Below are 20,530 nucleotides of genomic sequence, written 5' to 3' on the forward strand. Positions count from 1 at the left end.
CCTAGATGGTCTCATGAATGCAGATGTGGAGACAAAGGGATGTTTACTTAAGACTTCCTCTGTTTAGCAACAGTTTATATCAATTAAAAAAGAAGAAAAGACAAACAGAAAGAAAGAGCATCAACTAAGAGACACTTTACATTGGAATCCAGAAAGAATTTTCATTTTTTTCTGGTCAGACTGAACATTGGGGGTGGCCCACAAAACATTACATCTTTTTTTTCTGTGGCTGATACTTTGGAAAATATTATGCATACCCTTGCAGTCCTGCAGGATGAAAACTGTTGAAGACATCTATTTCTAGCCTTCGCTTAATGGGGAGGAGAGTTAGAATTTTTTAATATATGTGTATATTTCATGGCAGTTGCAAAGTTTTCATGTTTAGTCCTCAGCTCCAAGCTGTTGAAAACAACACTGTCACAACACACAGCAAAGGCCAGTCCTAAAGCATGGCTCTGCCAAATCCAGCCCACACCTTCCCTCGGGGCAGGGGGGCGGCAGTGCCAGGGACCTTGGAGGTGTCCTGGCTGGACTTAATGACCCTCCTCCTGAAGACACAGGGCCTCTCACAGAGGAAGTAAAGTCATTTCTCCCACCTGACTCAGTTTGATTCTCCCCGGCGATGGGTCTTGCACCACTGACCCAGAAGCGTCCTTAAGTGTTAAATGCAAGTGTCTTCAAGATGTGAATTAAATTATCTCCAGCAGCCTCTGCCCCTCTGAGAAAAATTGACAAGGTGCAGATTGCATTTCTTAGCAGATGTAGCACAGTCGAGGACTTTGTTGGTACCATCTTACAGGGCTAAAATATATGATTTTTTTCCTGTTTAGGCACAAGATCCTCAGGTCCTGGATCAGCTGTCCAAAAACATCACCAGGATGGGGCTAACAAATTTCACCCTCAACTACCTCAGGGTAAGACCAATGGGTTGATTATATTTCCTGTTGAGTTTGAATTTAGAGGTTTATATACATCTTGAGCCAAAGAATTAAAATGAGGTAATATAGCACAGTACGTATATCTTTTTAAATTTATTTTATTCAAGTATAGTTGATTTACAGTGTTGTGTTAATTTCTACTATACAGCAAAGTGATTCAGTTATACATATATATACATTCTTTTTCATATTCTTTGCCATTATGGTTTATCACAGGATATTGAATATAGTTCCCTGTGTTATACAGTAGGACCTTGTTGTTTATCCATCCTGTATATAATAGTTTGCATCTGCTAATCCCAAACTCCCACTCCACCCCTCCCCCACCCTTGGTAACCACAAGTCTGTTCTCTATGTCTGTGAGTCTGTTTCTGTTTCGTAGAAACAAAATTCATTTATGTCATAGTTTAGGTTTCACATATAAGTGATATCGTATGGTATTTGTCTTTTTCTGACTTACTTCACTTAGTATGATAATCTCTAGTTCCATCCGTGTTGCTGCAAATGACATTTCATTCTTTTTCATGGCTGCGTAATATTCCATTGCATGCATGGACCACATCAACATTTGCAAATGTTGATGGACATTTAGGTTGTTTCCTTGTCTTGACAATTGTGGATAGTAGCACAATATGTATGTCTTATACCACAGTGTGTGTGTGTGTGTGTGTGTGTGTGTGTGTGTGTGTGATCAACAGATGATTGGGTTTAATTAACAAAAAGCATCAAACCTAGACTTTGTCAGTGTTGAGCGTCTTCTCTATGTTTGTATGACTCCTGGAATAAATTATTCACAGGCTAGCAATGTCTCTTTCATAAAATGCTTTGGCACTATGTCCCTTCTGATTGTCTCAAGTTTCCAATGTGCTTTTTGTTGAGTTCACAGCCTCTTTCTGTACCCAGGGACCAGTCACCTATGAGGAGGCTCGGTGTGCCTTCCAGAGAGAGTCCCTTGAAGAAATTCACCTCGGTGCTATAACACAGACAATTATTTCTAAGCCTTCTTAGGGATTCTCTGTGTAACATGTAACAGATTTTCTGGTTTGGATATAACGTGAATTTTTATTTAAAAAAATTAAATGTTAGGCAAAACTCTCTGCCCACATAACGCTTACAGCCTCCGTATTTGGTCTAACAGGGTAACATATATCACACTGGTTTTTAGTGTGGAATGGCAGTCATCACATTGCAAGTAGAGGATATGGTTTCCTTCATAAAGCAAGCATTGTCTTCCAGAGTCAACACGAAGGCAGTGGCCACAGTCCACATTCCTTTGCCTCTGAGTTGCTGGCTTCCTTCACCACCGTGATGTAGCAGACCACTTTTCCAGGGCCCGACCCCATCATAATGTTTATGCTATTTTTTCTTTATCCTTAAGTGCAGGTTTGTGAATTTTGTTTTGTATTCACAATCCTCTAAGTACAATCGTGTTTCATATATTGAAATGCTGAAATGTCCTGGCCGGACTTCCTCCTCTGTACGTGAAGAATAATTTGGACAAATGTTTCCAAGTCATGCCCTCATTGCAATGTGCCGGGCACTGGGCAAGGCACTGAAGATTCAAAGACAAAAGTCGTTGCACCTGTTACCAAGAAACCTCCTCCTACGAGAGTCAGACCCATAAAGACAGAACATTGTATGCAAAATGGTGAATACCATGATAGAAGTTTCCAGATGAAATTATGGGAATACAAGATAGACATCTCAGAAGAATCAGTCAGAGAAGGCTTCATGGAAGAGATAATGCCTATGTAGTGTGTGAAAGAATGAATAAAGTTAAACCAGAGAAAGGAGGAGGAAGGACATTTCCATCAGAGGGAGCAGAAATTAGGGGATGGAATTCCAAGCAGTCTGTTGATGCTGGGACATGAAGGAGGTTGTCAGGAGAAATGGGAGAGAGAGTTAGTTGGGAGCCAGGTCTTGGAGCAACTGGCTGCCTGGGCTACTGGGCCAGGAGCCTCTGAAAAGTTTAACCACGCGGATGGCAGTGTCCCCTTCTTGGGTGAGCGAGAAGTCTCTTTCTATTCAGTTTAGATGCCCCAGAGCCCAGTCCAGACGTGGCAAAAGCCAGAGTCAGCTTCACTTCCCACCGCCTCACCCCCAGCATGCCCGCCACCCCCAGCATGCCCGCCGTTCCTGCTCAGAGGAAAACCAGAGTCTGCCCAGGAGGGTGGATCCAGAGGGGAGTGTTCCCAGCCAAGGTAGCCGAGGCTCCGTTCTCCTAAACCTCCAGGCTCTGCATTAAGAACTGCTCCCCCGTGGGGCTCCTGGCACAGTGGGAGTGGGTAGCAATGTCTGGACAAGTGAGGGTCTGCAGTGCCGTTCCAGCCACAGGAATTCAGAAGGATGCCCTACACTGCTGGGCATTTCTTCTTGTCAGGAACCAGGAGAGATTTAGTTTAAACCATCTGAACGTGCCTCTCCTTAGGCGGATCAAGAATTTCCACACTACGTACCCTCAGCTGACCTCACATAGGAATCTGGGACTTTGGAGTCTATCCTAGACTTGGTCGCTAACTCTCTGCTGAGATCTTGGACAGATCCTTTGTTACATCTTTTAGCTGCGTTTAACACAGGGAAATAAAGGCTGAATTTCCCGCCCCCCGCCCCTAGTTGCTCTTATTGTCATCAGTGAAACTGTGGCCTTCACCCTGGGGTCAACAAGGCCCACTGGTCCCCACATCTGCAGTTCTCTGCTTCCAGCCCACGAAGAGTGAGGACATCACAGCTGCAGAGGGAGAATGACACAGGGAACCGTGTATGGTTTGGGGCAATAGAGAGTAGCGTTTCCAAGGCTACCATCTGAAGTAGCGGTAGCTGCAGGCTCTGCTATATGTACACGTCCTGATGTAGCTGGATGTCACGATGGCCCACGTGCACCAGTACCTTCCCCACAAGAGAGCTGGCACAGATGGTGTAAGTAAAGTCAGTCACCCAGCTTTAAGCCCCCAAGTGGCAGAACCAGGACTTGAACTCTAGAATCTATGTGTTTCATGGCAAAACTGCTGCCTTTCTAGTGAGAAAGTAGAATGATAGTTTTTTTTTTTTAATTTTTGTATTGAGGTATAGTTGATTTACAATGTTGTGTTAGTTTCAGGTGTACAGCAAAGTGATTCATATATATATGTATATGCACACATATATATTCTTTTCCAGATTCTTGTTTATAGATTATTACAAGATATTGAATATAGTTCCCTGTGATAGACAGTAGGTCCTTGTTGTTTATCTATTTTATATACAATAGTGTGGATCTGTTAATCCCAAACTTCTAATTTATCCCTCCCCCCCCTTCCCCTTTGGTAACCATAAGTTTGTTTTCTATGTCTGGGAATCTGTTTCTGTTTTGTAAATAAGTTCATTTGTACCATTTTTTTTAGATTCCACAAATAAGTGACATCCCGTGATATTTGTCTTTCTCTTTGGCTTACTTCACTTACTATGATGATCTCTAGGTCCATCCATAGTGCTACAAATGGCACTATTTCATAGAATGATGATGTTGATAGGAATTGGGTCGTGTCTTTCCTTCCTTGACGGGGGAGTCAGCGTCTCTCACTGGGTCCTTAACGTACTTCGCCAAAAGTAATATCAGCTCCTGGTATGGTTTAACGGGAGGATTAAGTAAGACGATCCACGTAAAGGGCTTAGCCCAGAGCCTGGGGCAGCAAGTACTCAGTTAGTGTTCACTGTCATATTTATTGAGCACCTGCTGGGTGTCCATCATTGTTCCTCATACTGGAACCATTTAGAGCAGCATGGCATCTGGCTGTCTTCTCTCACCCTGGTCCTCCCAACACTACTTGATTTCCCCGGCTCGTGCATCCTGGTTCAGTGGCCGTTTGCCTTTCTTGCCTCCACTCACTCCATCACTTACTCATCTATTGATTGCTTCAGGATACTTACTGAGCCTGTTCTGTCTTCCTGGCTGTGTGCCAGGTGCTGGACCTTCATCGTGGAGACCTGGCCTTCTTCCTAGGGGGGTGCTCACAGGCTGATGGGCAAGGCCGGCTACAGCTCCAGTGAGGCGTGCTGACATGGAGGGATGTGCAAGGCCCGTGAGAGCCCAGGGAAGAACCCATGAGTCTCGGGAAGACGGTCAGGATAGAAGCCAACCTCCCATCAGCAACCCCTCCGGGCAGCTGTGAGCCACTTGGCAAATTATGGCTGAGCAGATTCTCAAACTCAGAAGCCAAATCCAGGACACACGGGCTTCCATGAGGAGACCTGGCCTGGTCAGTGGTCGCTAAGAAGGAGAAACAAAAGTTACTTCTTCATTTCAGAACCAGAATCTAAGATTTCCCTGGTACTCTTATCACCTACTTTTGTAAGACAGTTGAGCAGTCAGAAAAACCATTTATTTATAAAACTGCCTTAAAACCTGGAGCTCCCCCATCCTTCTGAGGAACTCAGCCTTTGTCTCAAGCCTCAGAAAGTCAGGTGAAGTGTCGATTAAATAGAGTTAATGAACTTCAATAACTATGCCCAGTGTCTGCAGAAGAGGTGAGACGTTTTATGCTGACAAATATTAATGCAAGGCCTTCTAAATCAGTAGAAGAATTTTAAGAATCAATGTGTCCTGCTTTGGAAAGGAGGAATGGAGATTTTAAATACTCCAGACATCTGAAATTTCAATAAGCTTTGTCTTTCATGAAACGAAATTAAGCAATACAGAAGGTAAGCAATTATAATCACCTAGCTTCGCCAGAACAAGTTCATTTATTCCCAAGAAATTCCGAATCAGCCTGAGGGCAGCCTGCCCTCAGGGAATGTGCAAAGCCCACCAAGGCGGCTCCCCTGTTTGGAGGAAGGAGCCTGCGAAGCACAGCAGCCCAGCTCCAGAACTTGTGAACACAGATGGTGATGCTGGTGCGCCGGGCAGCACTCTGCTGGGGACTCTGGTGACCTGATGCTTTCGAAGTGACCACAGAACAGCCGCTGTCATTTGATTTGAGTTGTCAAACTGCCTGAGTTCCCTCGGGCACATCCCAGCACATCAAGGTGGGAGGTGCACCGTGCTTGGAGGCCAATGGCTGGTTCACTGGTCCCCAAGGAGCAGAGGCTGGAGGTGGCCGAGCAGAGATGATGCCCTGACCAGGTGTGGCCTCACTTCCTCTGGAGGCCGCCTCGGTGACTTCTGGGAGGCCAGGGCTTACTGGCCGAGTGTCTCTGTGGTAGTTATCTGGGCTGGGGCTGGGGCTGGGAACGGACCTGCCGAGTGAGTGGCTGTTAGGCATCCCGGAAACCGGGTAGTGTGTTTCACAAAACGTGCCCACCGTCTCCTGGAGAGGGAGTCATTTTCTAAAGTAGGTGTGACAGTGCCCCTCAATCAGTGCATTCTGGTGAGGGAACGAGAGAGGGGAGAAGGGGGTGGGATTTCAGGAACGTGTCCTTTGCCATGTTTGCTGGACACAGCAGTAGGCCCTGCTGTCCCTGGTATTCCTTGAAGAGGGCACAGGAAGGCCGGGTGCCCTTGAAGAGGCATCGGCGCAAGTCCAAGTCAATGAGACCTGCCCGTGGCCCCTCATCAGCTCCCCCCAGATCCCCTTCGCCCATTATTCGCTGTTCATTCCACAAGCATCCATAAGACACCACTCTTGTGCCAGGTCTCTGACACCCTTAAGGAGATCACTGCCTGGTAGGGGAGAAAGAAAAAAAATGTGCTGGGAGAGAAATCTGTCCAGGTACAGTGACGCACGTAATGCTAGCTAACATCACTGAGCACTTCCTGTGTGCCAGGTATGCCGCTGTGCTCTTTGCCGGGAGTCTTTTTTTAATACAACAACCTTATGGGACTCCTGTTAATCCTGTTTTGCATATGGGGAAACTGAGGCACAGGGAGGTAACTTCCCAAAGTCACAGAGCCGGTGAGTGGCAGAGAAGGGATTTAAAGCCACGGTCTGACTCCAGGTACAAAGGATGGAGAAGTTGTTGGACGGTGGGTGTGGAAGGTATAAGTCTTCAAGGAGGAACTGGCCCTTGAATTGATTCTGAAAGATGAGTAGATGGTCCCAGACAGACAAGACAGAGGGTCAGCCATGAGCAGTGTCAGAGAAGGATGCAGAAAGCTGGGGGGACTGGGGGAACACTAGACAGTTCCACATGGCTGGAATGTAACTTTTAAGTTTGTTTAAGAAGTTTGGGTCCAAAACGTACAGCTTAGCTGAGTGGTATAGTTCTAGAGAAAGTTTTGTCCTGGAAAGAGCATGGCATGGTCCAGGGAAGCATCTCATGCTGAATCCTGGGCTAAGGGGTCAGACAAACAAGAGGATGTATCAGAGGACAGCCACTTGCTAGCTTTGTGACCCTGGGAAAGTTACTTGACCTCTCTGAGCCTGTTTCCTTATCTGGGAAATGGGATGTAACATCACCCTCGCTGGATTCCAGTGAGATAAATTCATGTGGAGCTCCCTTCTCCTTGCCAAGTGCACTCTCGTAAGGGTCTCTGGTCCTTTCTCCTGGGTAGAGTCCAGTCTTTCAGGTCTCTGGTCCTATCTCTTGGGTGGAATCAAGTCATTCACTAGATTCCGCTGTATTCAGAGTTATGAGGAGAGCTCTCGTGGGTCAGCACACCCAGGAGTCTCATCCTTCTTTAATTCTCGACTTTCATTTCATCAAAGTGAAAGCCCTTTCTAACTCAGGGTTTGAAATTGCCATCATTTCCAATTTCTCATATGCAGTTTGAATGTTTACTGTATGCAGAAACTGTTTTCTTTAAATAGGTTTAAAGAATAAGACTTTAAAATTGAAAACGAATTGACATCTGTTCCATTTCCTATCCCATAGAAAGAATGAGTGTTGGTAATGCAGAAACCCTGTCGGTAAGCATTTAAAGGAAACCTCTGGCTTGGCCATGAATGGTATGTGCCATTTTCATTCATCTCCCATCAACAGTAGAGTGGACAATCCTTGCCCACTGGATACTGTAGGGACAGCACTTCTTTATACCTTGAAGGTTTGGGGTAGTCTGGCTTTGTTTTTAAATTTTAAGTCAATCGTCTAACCAAGAGACTTTTGGGGTGGCATCTACTATGTTCCAGGCTCAAAAAGGCCAGGGCCAGGGTGTTTATAAGAATGGATAAGGCACATTCCCTTTTGCGGGGAGTTGAAGACACTGTTATAAGTAGGTCTGCTTCCAGTTCACATTGTCCAGCCTCAGCTGGGGACCTGAGGTCATCCCAGAGTGTTTCTCCTCTCCTAATAGCCTGAGGATACCCATCCTTGTTGGTCTCAGCAGATGACTTAACTTGGACTTGTTTACAGTTTCTAGTGCCCTTGTCAAGTGCTCTGCTTCTGACTTTGGCATTCTAGGCCCTCCGTGACGGGGCCCCTGCTGCTTCCCGGCCTCGTCCCACATCCCTTCCCCATCTCACATATCATCCCGTAGCCACGCAAACTGCCTGCATTTCCCCGAACTCGTCATGCCCTGTTGCTTCCATGCCTTGGCACAGCATGGCTCACTGCCTGCAACACTGTTCCTACCCTTCCCTTCCATCCAGTTTTCCCAGGCTAGCTTCTCCTCATCCTGCAGGACTCATCGGCCATCACCTTCGCTGAGAATCTCTCTCTGACTCTCAGCGGGAGCAGCTGCCCCTCCCCTGTGCCCCTGGTTCTTTGCACACAGGATCTCCTGCTTACCTCTTGGTAGGTCCTGCATAAGAATTGTCACTCCACGCATCTGTCTCCTGTGCTAGACTCAGAGCAACATAAGGTCAGATTATCGTATTTCTAGGGCCTCACAAGGTCTAGATCACGATAAGCACCCAGTAAATGCCTCTTGAATGGATGGTTGGTGGATGGGAGCTTGGTAAATGGAAGACTAGGTTTTGAATGACATACACACACCAAAAGTAATAGAACTCGGATGAATTCACCTGCCCTACAGTATTTAAAAAAAACATGTGTGATTCATTTTCAAAGTCACTACCTAGAACTTCACCATGAAATCTAAAGAGAAGTAGAGTTGAATGCATCAAGGAAATGAAAGAAACATGGCATGGGGCCTCCAGATTGCTCTAGTGTGCAAAATTCCCACTTAAAATACTCAGACTTCCCAATGTCAAATTTTTATTCTAATACCACTACTTCTACTTGCTCTGAATCAGCATTTAATTTTTACTCTAAGTGCCATTATGCCCTTCTCATTGTTTTGGAAATGTGTTCTTTCAGATATCGAGGACACATTTCTTTTTTTTTTTTTTTTTTTTTTTTTTGCGGTACGCGGGCCTCTCACTGTTGTGGCCTCTTCCGTTGCGCAGCACAGGCTCCGGATGCGCAGGCTCAGCGGCCATGGCTCACAGGCCCAGCCGCTCCGCGGCATGTGGGATCTTCCCGGACCGGGGCACGAACCCGTGTCCCTGCATCGGCAGGCGGACTCTCAACCACTGCGCCACCAGGGAAGCCCGACACATTTCTTAATGGGAGATTATTTTTGCCTATTTTCTTTGGCCAGCTTTTCCTGATGCTTGGATACACAAACTTTTTTTAAGCATTATGTTTAACGCAACTTTAAAACATCTTATTATCCTGTATCCCCGCCAAAAGGTATTTTCTTTGTGTTTCCTCTTACTCTTTCTCCATCTAATATGCATAATTTCTGCATAAATGTAATCAGTATACATACAATTTCTTAATGTTATTTGGTAAACACTTTTGTGTGTTTCTACATAGTTATCATATCAGGCATTTGTCATTTATCACCCTGCAAATATTCCAGGGTGGGGCTAACCAAAACGTTTCTCTAAATGTCGAGCGCTGAAGTCCTATTCAAGTTGTTGCGGTCATTAATACCATTCCTCTCAGTGCCCTTGCCGTGTCCTGCTCTCAGCGGTGCTCTCTGCAGAGGCGGAACTGTGGAGGCCACGTGGGTAAGAAGAGCAAACGTGCTTCAGATTTAGAGAAATGTGGGTTCAGATGCTAACCCCCCTACGACCCGTAACAGCCTTGAACCAGTCGTTTAAACTCTCTGAATCCCACTGTCTTCATCTGAATATCAGGAAGAATAATGTCTCACAGGTTGGCACGAATTACATTTTATAAGATTAGATGAGTTACAAGGTAAAAGAGCCCGGCACGCAGGAGGAAAGTGATAAACGCTAGTCCCCTCCTGTGCTGTCTAGAGCAGTGGATCAGGGCTCCAATTTCACTTTTGCCACTTTCTCCTTCTATGATATTGATTAACAACTGCCTTAATTTCTTGGAGCCCCAGTTTTCTCACGCATGAGTGATTACGTACAGTGTGAATCACAAGAACTGAATCACAGTCGAGGGTTAAAACGATCATGCATGTGAAGAGCACATGTAACTTGAAATGACTACACCAGGAAGCCAAGTAAGTCTCATTCCGTTTATCACTCCTGTACATTGGTCATGGCCTTGAATTCTACACTGAGATTCTGAAGCCAGATGATAGATCAGAAAAAAAGAGAAGTGATAAATGAATGACATCTGCCGAGGAGGGTGGCAGGAGGGAGTCTGAGGCATGTGCCATATACTTGGAACCCCCTTTCCAATACAGAGTATAATCATTGTCACTGGGTGTTTTCAATACGATTTATAACCTTTTGTTGTGATTGTTAAATAAATCTACCCCTTCCTCAACGGGGAGTGAAAGCACTGAGTTTTCACGGGAATGTTTTTTGATCCTGTACCTTTAATTTCCCAACCGAATGAAAATTTTGTTGTTGTGATTGTTACATTCTAAAGAACATTGGTCCTTGCATGTAGCTTCTACAGGTAGCAAAAGAGTATTGTCCAATGTCTGGAAGAACTGAGCAATTAGCTTTGGAAAATGACCCTCAACAGAATGACATGACGTGACCTCTTGGAGTGGCCGTGGCTGGAGTGAGCGTTTGGAATCCTGCCAAGGTGTTTTTTGTTTGTTTTGCATTTTTATGAGGCTTGACTGCCAGCCAGCATATTTTCCTTGGTTTTATGACACGAGAAAGGATTACAGTCCAACCCCCTTTCCTATCTAAATGCCAAGCCAAGCCCGAGGATGGAACAGGATCCTCGCTCAGAGATTGAGATGAACCAGCGCTACTGGTAGTCACCGTAATTATGGGCTGGCACCTGGGCAGACCGCTGACCATTCACGCAGGCAGACCAGCAGCACGCTCTTACTAAACACTGAAGTTGGCGGCGGGGAAAGAACCATCCCAGCAAACCTCCGGGGCTTCCCACAGGGCCTTCATGGTATGAACCCTCAAAAGGCCCACAGCCTAAAACGTGCTACTCACTCTGTGGTCCTTGGATCACTGCAGATTTGCAAACTGTTTGGTACCAGTTTGTGATAAGTCCAGAAAACGAGAATTTAAAACTTTACAACTACTATAACAGTCGGACATTGCCAGGACATCCAAGTTCATGCAGTGGACTCAACCCACTGACCGGGCTATAGAGCAGTTTAGGTGTGATTCAACTCCCGTGCTGCGTGGCCACTAGTCAAGTGTTGGGAGCACACGTGACCCATCGCTGGACAAGCGCTGGCTTAGAACACTCGTCATGAATCGTATTCAGAGACTGTTCAGAACCACCATGACCATCATAACATCATTAGCTAGCCAGGAACTTCTCTGTTTCTCAATAAAAGGATGAGACAGGAATTATTATCCACATTTTACAGATAAAAATCAGTCAGTGCCTAAGGTTGCGAAGCTGGTCCTGGCAGCAGTGCTTCCCAGGGCTCAGGCCTGCCTGTTCCCCAAGCCCCCTGCACACCCAGTCTTGGTGAGGAGAGGCTCCTTGGCCTGGGCCTGCAGGAGAGTTGGTGCTTTAAGAGTGAGGGATTTGGCCTCCGAAACAAAGCTGTCCCACCTCATTCTGACTTTTCCACTCCTCCTGCCATTGGAGAAAGGCTCCACCTGAGTGAAGGCAAAGAAAGGCCTTCTGAGCCATGAGAACAATGCACACATAGAATGAGCAAAACCTGGAACACCCAAAGGGAACTTTTCATTGCATTTGGAGATGGAAAAGTGGTACACGTGACCACATGATAAGGGAATTAAAGCAGTTAACTCTTAAAGAAGTAAAAAAACCATAGCATAGAGACAGCCCAGTGTCCAGAAAACAGTGATTTCTAAAGTCAACCCAAAAGAAACGGCTATCAGAACATTAAAAGAAAAAACTACACACACACACACACACACACACACACACAAACAGTATTTTTAAAGAGCAGTCCTAACTGAAAACAATTTCAGAGCCACCCATGCTTCTAAAATTCTTGGCCTTAAAGGTACAAATAGGGCTAGGATTAAAGAAAGTAATTTCCCAGTCTCGGCACTAGAGAAAGAGAAAGAAATTGTTGTTTAACAAGACACTGAAAATCAGGGGAGATGGGAAGGTGGGAAATGGCAGTCTGGGGGGAAATGGCTGAGGGATTGCAAAATGAAGTGCAGGACGGAGCCCAGAATTAATGGTCCTGAGAAACAGCCTTCCTAATTGTCTAGAATGGGTAAAAAATGTATGTCAGGAAAATTCGGGGCACGGGGCAAGGGGAGAGCTGTTTGAATTTATTTTAATTTAAGAGCACAGGCAGGGAAGTAGCCTGAAACGTGAAAAGGGGCTCGTAGGTTTCACTGTGTAGCGTTGGGGCTCGAGACCTTTCTCTGTGCCCGGTCTCTGTTGTTCTCTAACTTTGCCTGGGTACCACCTCAGTGCCCACAGAAAACTCACATTCCTTAGAGATAGCAACTGTTATTAGATGGCATGACCTCATCATTTGTCCCCAGCAGAGTTCAAGGAGCAGAGTAGGTAGAAAAGAAACAAACTTGTGAAAGGGGGGAAGACAGATGAGGTTAAACTCTTCTGTCCTGATCTTCATAAATCCGCTTGGGAGTGGCTGGAAATGTGAACCATAATTAAGAGAAAACAAATAAATTTTAAAGTATCCACCATGCCCCTCCCAAAGAAGAGAGGGCAGTGAACTGAGATTGTTGAGTACCTACTATGGGCAAGACACAAACTTGGCTTTATTTAATCCTCACAATTGGTTTGGGAGGTAGGTGTTCATGGCCTCATTTTACAGAAGAAACAGATTCATTGCAGTTCCGGGGCTCATCTAAGGTCATTCAGTGGGTAAATCGCCAGTCTGGATGGGATCCCATGTTGACCTGGTGCCCTGCCCACAGTCATGCTGCAGAAATGTCACCTCCTAACAAGAGCTGGGTTGAAGATTAGGTCAGTCGTTTCCACTGAGATGACCAGACTGTTTTGCCAAATTGTCAACAGAAAATTATCAACAGACAATTGTCAACAGATGCCATGGATGGAGAGCACAAAACACTTAAGCACAGGGAGGCCATTGGCCTGCAAGGCCTTATGGGATCTGACCTGCGCAGCTTCATCTCATCGCAAGCTCCAGTGCCCTGGCCTGATTTTTGCTTTCCAACCTATTAAGTTCCTCTCCAGGGCCCCTCTACTTGCTCTATCATATCATTTATCTAGCTACGGAATCTTGGGCAATTTTCTATCCTTTCTGTGCCTCAATTTCATCAACAAAATGGTGATAATAATAGTCCCTTACCTCAATGGGTCAGTGAGAGGGTTAAATAAAATGGTACTGGTGGTTACAATAAAGCCTGGAATGTAGTAAGTCCTCAGTAAATAACATCATCATCGTCGTTGTTGTCATCATTCCCACTGCCTGGGATACTCTGCTACAAGGCTGTCTCCCTATTAGTCAGCTCTCAGGACACGTCACCTCCTCCAAAATGTCTTACCTGATCAGCCAGTTTAAAGTGGGCTCCCCACCTCAGTTACTTTCTGTTGCCTCCTTACCTGGCTTATTTTCCTTGTAGCATTTTTCATCAGTTGAATCGTCCTACCTAATCTTCAGGTTTATCCTTTGGTTGTTTCCCTGTCTCTTATGCCTGTCAATGGAATGCAGGTGTTTTGAAAGCGGGAATCTTGTTTCTTCTTCCCTGAATAGAGAACCAATAATTTTAAGCCTACTCAACTTGAGATGTGCTCCTTGATAAGCTGGAAATTTTAAAGAGCAAACCATTTATAAAATCCCAATTCCAAGTGTTGCCTTGGAATAGGGAGGACACTTAACGTGAAGGCTATTAACCATCCTTGACACCATAGACTGAGCACCTGTAGCACTTTCCTCTAAGGATTTGATGTTCTTATTTGCAATTATAAACAACCCTGTCAATGAGGGGAGGGGAGGGATGTCATTCACTTTATTTGATAAATGGTCCTTATCTATAAAACAAGGGAGATAAGCATGACTTCTAAGGACTTCTAGTCAAGCATTCTAAAAAGAAGGAATACAAAATAGAAATATTAACAAATACCACAAATAAAGTATTAATAAATCCCATGCTAGAAATGAGGAAACTAAACCCAAGAGGTTCAAGGCTGACCCAAATTCAAGGCTACCTGCCTATTAATATAGGATAGTTTCTGGCTTTTTGTCTCCATTTGCAGGACTCGTTCACATCCATTCAATTCACAAATGTTTACTGAGCACCTACTGTATACCTGGGTCTTATCTAGTCCCATTCAATCTATAAACCTTTACTGAGCACTTACTCTATGCTTGGGTCTATTCTGGTCCCATTCAGTCTACAAATGTTTACTGAGCCCCTATTGTATGCCTGGGTCTACTCTGGTCTCTAGCCAGCAGATTCCCTATTTGACACTAAATTTTTCTGTGCATGAGAATCTCATATATGTTTCTCCTGATTTCTTTAAAACTTTTCCTAGGCCAATCATAGGACTGGAGGTCTACCTGAGAAGGCAGCTAATTTTTCCCTCCTTTCTTGCCTGTTTCCCAAGCTTTGTGAAACAAGGTAGGGATGAAGTGATGCCTTTTCAGTTCAATACTGCCATAGATCATCATGGAAACTTTTGACACAAGAGCAGAACTGAACTCCAGAAACTTCACAATGTGGCTTTTATAGAAAAAGTATCTGTAGTCTTAGGAATTGATCAAAGAAGTTGTTTTCCTTCCTTCCTTTGTCAATGTCCCTCTTGGGTTCTGCCTATGCTTTACCTACAGAAGGCATTTGTGGTCATCTATTCATATTCTTGAAACGATTTACCATGAGGGGGAAACTTAAGTGGAAAAATCAAAGCTTTTTTTATGTTAATTAACAGAATTTACAAGCATATGCAAAATGGTGGCAACCCTACAATTTACCCATAACTTCTGAGCTTTGGGACTCTTGGTATCTCACTCACAGATGGGAGGTGGGAAGGACAAGTGCTTGCTTTGGAGAGATGTGAACCGTATAGTCTTACCATTGAACAGGGGCCATGCCCTGGCAGTGGGTCTTGGTCTTTGTCAATTCCCTCAACACCAGTTGTGTTGCATTGGTTAGCACTGGCTTGCAAAGCAGAAACAGTTCCCCTTTTGTAAAATGGGGTGGGTGTTGTGATAACACCTTCAAAGTTTAAAGAATGTGTGAGGCTACTTATACTAAAATGCTTTGTAAACTATAAGGTTCTTTTGCAAAACAGGTATCCCTCACTCACTATTCAAACCTTCAATGTCCAAACTCTTGTATTCCTAATTCAGGATTAAATGAGTTTTGAAAAAAAAAGGTTAAATAAATTTTTCCTTATCCAGTTCAAGCTACTTGCTATCCAAAACTCAGGAACCAAATTGATTCATGTAGTTCAGTATCCCCATTATTCCAACTCATTCTCTGAATTCTCACTCTCCAAATTTGGAAACCAGGTAGGTTTGGATGGCAAGGAATAATTAAACAAATGGCCACCATTATTCTCGCTATCGAGTACAGTCTTAATTTACACAGAAGAAAGTAATTTGGGATTGAATTGTATGAAATTGCTCTTTTTGCAGGTCAAACCCTGTTAAATATTGGCTATTTCGTATGGTTCATTCTAATATTTAGGGACAGGGACCCCCATATCCAAGATAGACAATCACTTGACTCCATGATTTTTCCATTTTCCACCGTCATCATCCAATTCCTATTTAATGTCATAATAGCAAACATGAGAGCCATTTATTGCCTGGTGACGTTGTGCCAGGCACTGCAAGTCATTTAATTAACCCTCATTACCTCATTAAAAACAATTATATTTTGAATAGATAACTTATTCATATATTGCAAAATTCAAAAACTGTAAAAATCTTTAAAATATGTACCTTTTACACCTAGTTTCAACCTCTTAGTTCTCCTTCGTACCGGCAGCCAGGTTTGCCAGTTTCTTGCATTTTATTCCTGTGATATTCTATAAGCATATACTGCTTTAAACACACACACACACACACACATACACGTGTGTGCAAATGCTAATATACTATTCATACGGTTCACAGTGTTGAGCAGTGACACTCTTTAGAAAAACAGCAGAGATATATGCTAAAGAGGTATATCACTCTTTAGAGATATATCATAATTTATTTTATAAGTGCTTTATTGATGGACATTTAGGTTGTTTCTAATCTTTTTCTATCATTAACAATGATGTGCAAGTATCTTCTCGTATTTGATTTTATAGAGCAGCACCTAAAAGACTAAATTCATAGGAGAAATTCCTGGAAGTAAAATTGCCAGGTCCAAAGACACATACATTGTAATTGTGATAGATATTGTCAAGCTGTTCAACATAGAGGTTGTACCAAGTTTCCGTTTCCCCAGCAGCACATAAAATGAATATTTTCCACACTTTTCAACAACTGAAGATTATCAAGTTTTTCTATTTTCCAATATTATAGGTGAAAAATGGCATCTCATTTTCATTGTAATATGCCTTTCTCTTATTACAAAAGAGATTTATTATCTTCTCATATACTTAAGAGTCATTTGTATTTCCTTTCTTGTGAATTATTTGTTCATATAATTTACCCATTTTTCTTTTGGCTTGTTCTTTTCTTATATTTGAAAGAAGCACACGCTTCGTTGTGATATATAGTTTGTGGGGTTTTTTTTAACTTTCTATACGTTGGTTTATCCTTGATTTGGTTGTATTTTTTATGGTTTTTTTTTTGGGGGGGGTTTGTGTGTGTGTGTTTGTGTGTGTGTGTGTGTGTGTGTGTGTGTGTGTGTTAGGTGGAGCAGTATTTCCCCTATGTCTCCAGTTTTGTGTTTTGTATTTAGTATTAGCCCTGTTTGAGCTAATAATAATAATATATATTTTTCTATGCTCTCTAATGCCACTTTTAAAAGTTGGGGAACTTTTTATGTTTAAATAATTGATCCACATGGAATTTGGGGGGTAAAAATGTGAAGCCCCCATTTAATTACTCAGTTGTCCAAACACACTTTGTTGATTAATGCATATTGTCCCCACCAATTTGAAACACCAGTTTAGCATATTCTGCTTTGCCGTACCTATCTGAGTCAATTTCTGGACTGTTAACTTGTCTTTATATTCTTTATCCAACACCACACTTTAAAAATTACTTTTGCTTTACAGTATACTTTAGCACCTAGTAGAATTAAGATAGTATCATCATTCTTCTTTATAGAATTCTTAAATCTTTATTTTTCATATAAACTTTAGAATTAGATTATCTAATTTAAAAATAAATTTACTGGTATTCTATTGGAATCCTATTAAATTTACTAATTAACAATAGGGGAATTGCTATCATTATGATCTTTGGTCTTTCTATCCATAATTTTGGACAGCCTTTCCAATACTAAGGTCCTTTTTGTGCCCCTTGGTAATGTTTTGAGGTTTTTTCTTTGTATGTATATATTGTATGCCCATATGTATGTGCATTTTGTATACAGATACAGATATGTATCTTCCATTTCTTGATAATTTTGCACCTACCTCATCTGTATTTTGTTCATTATCACAAATTTAATCTTTTATTCATTTTATAGTTTAATTGGTTTACTTGTATTTATAAAAGTTATTGATTTCTATATATTACTTTTATTCCCAGGTATCATATATAATCTTCTTAATATTTATAACAGCTTTTTTTTTTAGTGTATCCTCTTGGGTGTTCCAGCTAAGTTACATCATTTGTAAATGATGACTATTTTATGAAGTCTTTTCCAATTTTTATGTTTTCTTTCTTTCTTTTCTCTAATTATATTGGCTAGTACCATCAGAAAAGTGTTAAATAATAGCGAGGATAATTAACATCCTTATCTTGTGTCTGACTTTAATGGGAATGCGTCTAGATATTTTCATTAAGCAGGATGATGGCTTATGATTTGAGATAGATATATTTCTCATATTAAGGTAATATCTCTCTATTCTTATTTTATTAAGAGCTATTAAAAGAAAAAATGGATATTGAATTTTATCCAATGTACTTATAGTGTCCAAGCAGTTGGTATTATTTTTCTCTTTTTATTATTATGATTAGGTATATTAATAAAAATAATTGGTGCTTATTTGGTGCAATTACTATCCAAAGCAGTATTCTAAGTTCTTTACATGCATCAACTCGTTTCACCCTTACCCAACCTAGAACTCAGTATTATTAGTATTTTCACTCTAAAGTTAAAAAAACTCACATTCACAGAGGTTAAGTAACTTGAACAAGATGAGACACCCAGTAAGTGGCAGAGCTGAGAGTGGACTCGTGTCGATTCCTTGTGTGTAAACACTATGCAAAGTTTTATTTTGATAGGTTTCTTACTAAATCATCATTTCATTCTTGGGACAAATCCCACTTGTTCAATAGGTATCCTCCTTTTATTGGGTCACAGATTCCATTTGCTAATATTTATTTACAATTTCTGCATCAGTCTTAAAAAAATTCAGTTAAAATTCTCTTTTATATGATGTTTTTGGCTGTGCTGAGTCTTATTGGTATCCTGGCCTCATGAATGTTCTGCAAATATTTCTCTGTTTTTTCTTCTTCCAGGATAATTTAAATGGCATTGAAGTTACTTGCCTTTTAAAGGTATTGCAGAAGTCCCCTATGAAACTACCTTGGCCTAATTCCCCTATGAAACCATCTGGGCTTGGGGTGTTTTTTTGTTTTTGTTTTGGAGCAGGGCTTTCTGATACGTTTTAAATTTGTTCTAGATAATTGGTCTATTTAGTTGGTCCTGACTTCAATACAGTTTAACATATGGGAATAATATATACTGAATGAATAAAACTTATGAATGTAAAATTACAATCACAGTAAGGTCTAGAAAAGAAGAAAGGAGCACATGTCACAAGAGAGAAAGTAAAAGTCATAAGGGATGGAGATGGAAGGTGGGTAGAGGGGAATCTCTCCCAAAATGAATAAAGACCCTGTGTGGGCAGGGAGCTTTTATATATTCAAGGGACTAAAAGAAGTTTAATGTAGCTGGAACCCAAACAGCAAGAAGGGGAGCATGGTTCAAACTGAGGCTGGAGACACGAGCTGGGCCCCTAGATAGTTAAAAACTTTACCCTAAATCATTGCAAAGCTGTTGAAGGTGAAGAACATAGAGAAGTGTGTGTATCTGAAAGATTTGAGGATAGAAAAATTAGTACATTTTGGTGATTAGGTAGGATAAGAAGTGTGAGGAAGAAGGAGGTGTCAACTATCTGTCTAGTTTTCAGAACAGGCTGGTTGCTGGTTCCCTTCACTGAGTAGGGACTGGAAGAAGATTTCGTGGAGGGTAGGTGTGGAGGGTTTGGGTGTGGGGAGACACTGAGCTGTTTTTTTTTTTTGTTTGTATGCTTGTTATTTGATATGTTGGGTTGGAAGGCATTTGAGACATGTAGATTGTCACAAGGTGATTGGATATAAGCTGTGAGTCTTCTGAATATCTGACTGCCTGGTAATTAAAACCTTGAAGATCACTGTGAAGGATGAAGCCCAGGAAGAAAGAAGAAAGGGAAGACAAGATGTTAATTCTTGGACAAGTCCATCAATTGAGCATTTGATCTATTTTGCTACCCATTGAGATTCCTTGTCAGGGATTCTGTGAATTCTAAAAGGAAGAATGTGGAGAGCTTCCAAAAGAACTTCCCTGACTTGGGGTCTTCAGGGAATCCGTAGATGTCTCTCCTTAAGGAGATATTTGGTGTCCAATGTCAGGTCTAAAGTAATGTGACTGCCTTCTAGTTTTTCTGTTGTGCTGTTTTAGAATCTCTGAGCGAATGTGTTTAAATGATTTTAATAACCCTGTGCTTTGTAATTCGGTACATGCGCCCAAAGATCCTCTTGAAACCTAACATATAAGTTTTTAATACAAAAATGTTCTAACGTTCAGAGGCACACGTAGAAGCCAGTGCCTGGAATCCTGAGGGAGATTTGTCTGCTTATTAAAATTCTGTAAATTCTTTATGGAAAGGAAGTGTTTCCACAGTTTTAATATGACTCTCTGGAATAATCTCTGGATATGATAATATTAACACATAGAGTTACTTTTAAAAAATCTATCTGGGGCTTCCCTGGTGGCGCAGTGGTTGAGAGTCCACCTGCCGATGTAGGGGACGCAGGTTCGTGCCCTGGTCCGGGAGGATCCCACTTGCCGTGGAGCGGCTGGGCCCGTGAGCCATGGCCGCTGGGCCTGCGCGTCTGGAGCCTGTGCTCCTCAATGGGAGAGGCCACAGCGGTGAGAGGCCCGCATACCGAAAAAAAAAAAAAATCTATTTGATAAAGGTTAACTTTGGTTTTCTGGACATAGAGTTTTCTAGAAAACTCTAGAATCTGCTTTCCC

General features: G+C 42.4%; 1 protein-coding gene across 7 annotated transcripts in view; it reads left to right on the forward strand.

Annotated features, from left to right (window-relative positions):
* LDB2 (LIM domain binding 2) overlaps positions 1–20,530 on the forward strand; it is a 380,819-nt gene that overhangs the window by 309,429 nt on the left and 50,860 nt on the right. For all 7 annotated transcript variants that reach the window (XM_029235408.1, XM_029235409.1, XM_029235411.1 and 4 more), the window contains exon 5: positions 831–914. In XM_029235408.1, the coding sequence (XP_029091241.1) occupies positions 831–914 (84 nt within the window). The remainder of the gene's footprint in view (positions 1–830; positions 915–20,530) is intronic.

The sequence above is a fragment of the Monodon monoceros genome, unplaced genomic scaffold, assembly GCF_005190385.1.
Source record: "Monodon monoceros isolate NGI ecotype Baffin Bay Population unplaced genomic scaffold, NGI_Narwhal_1 Super_Scaffold_20, whole genome shotgun sequence".
NCBI lineage: Eukaryota > Metazoa > Chordata > Mammalia > Artiodactyla > Monodontidae > Monodon > Monodon monoceros.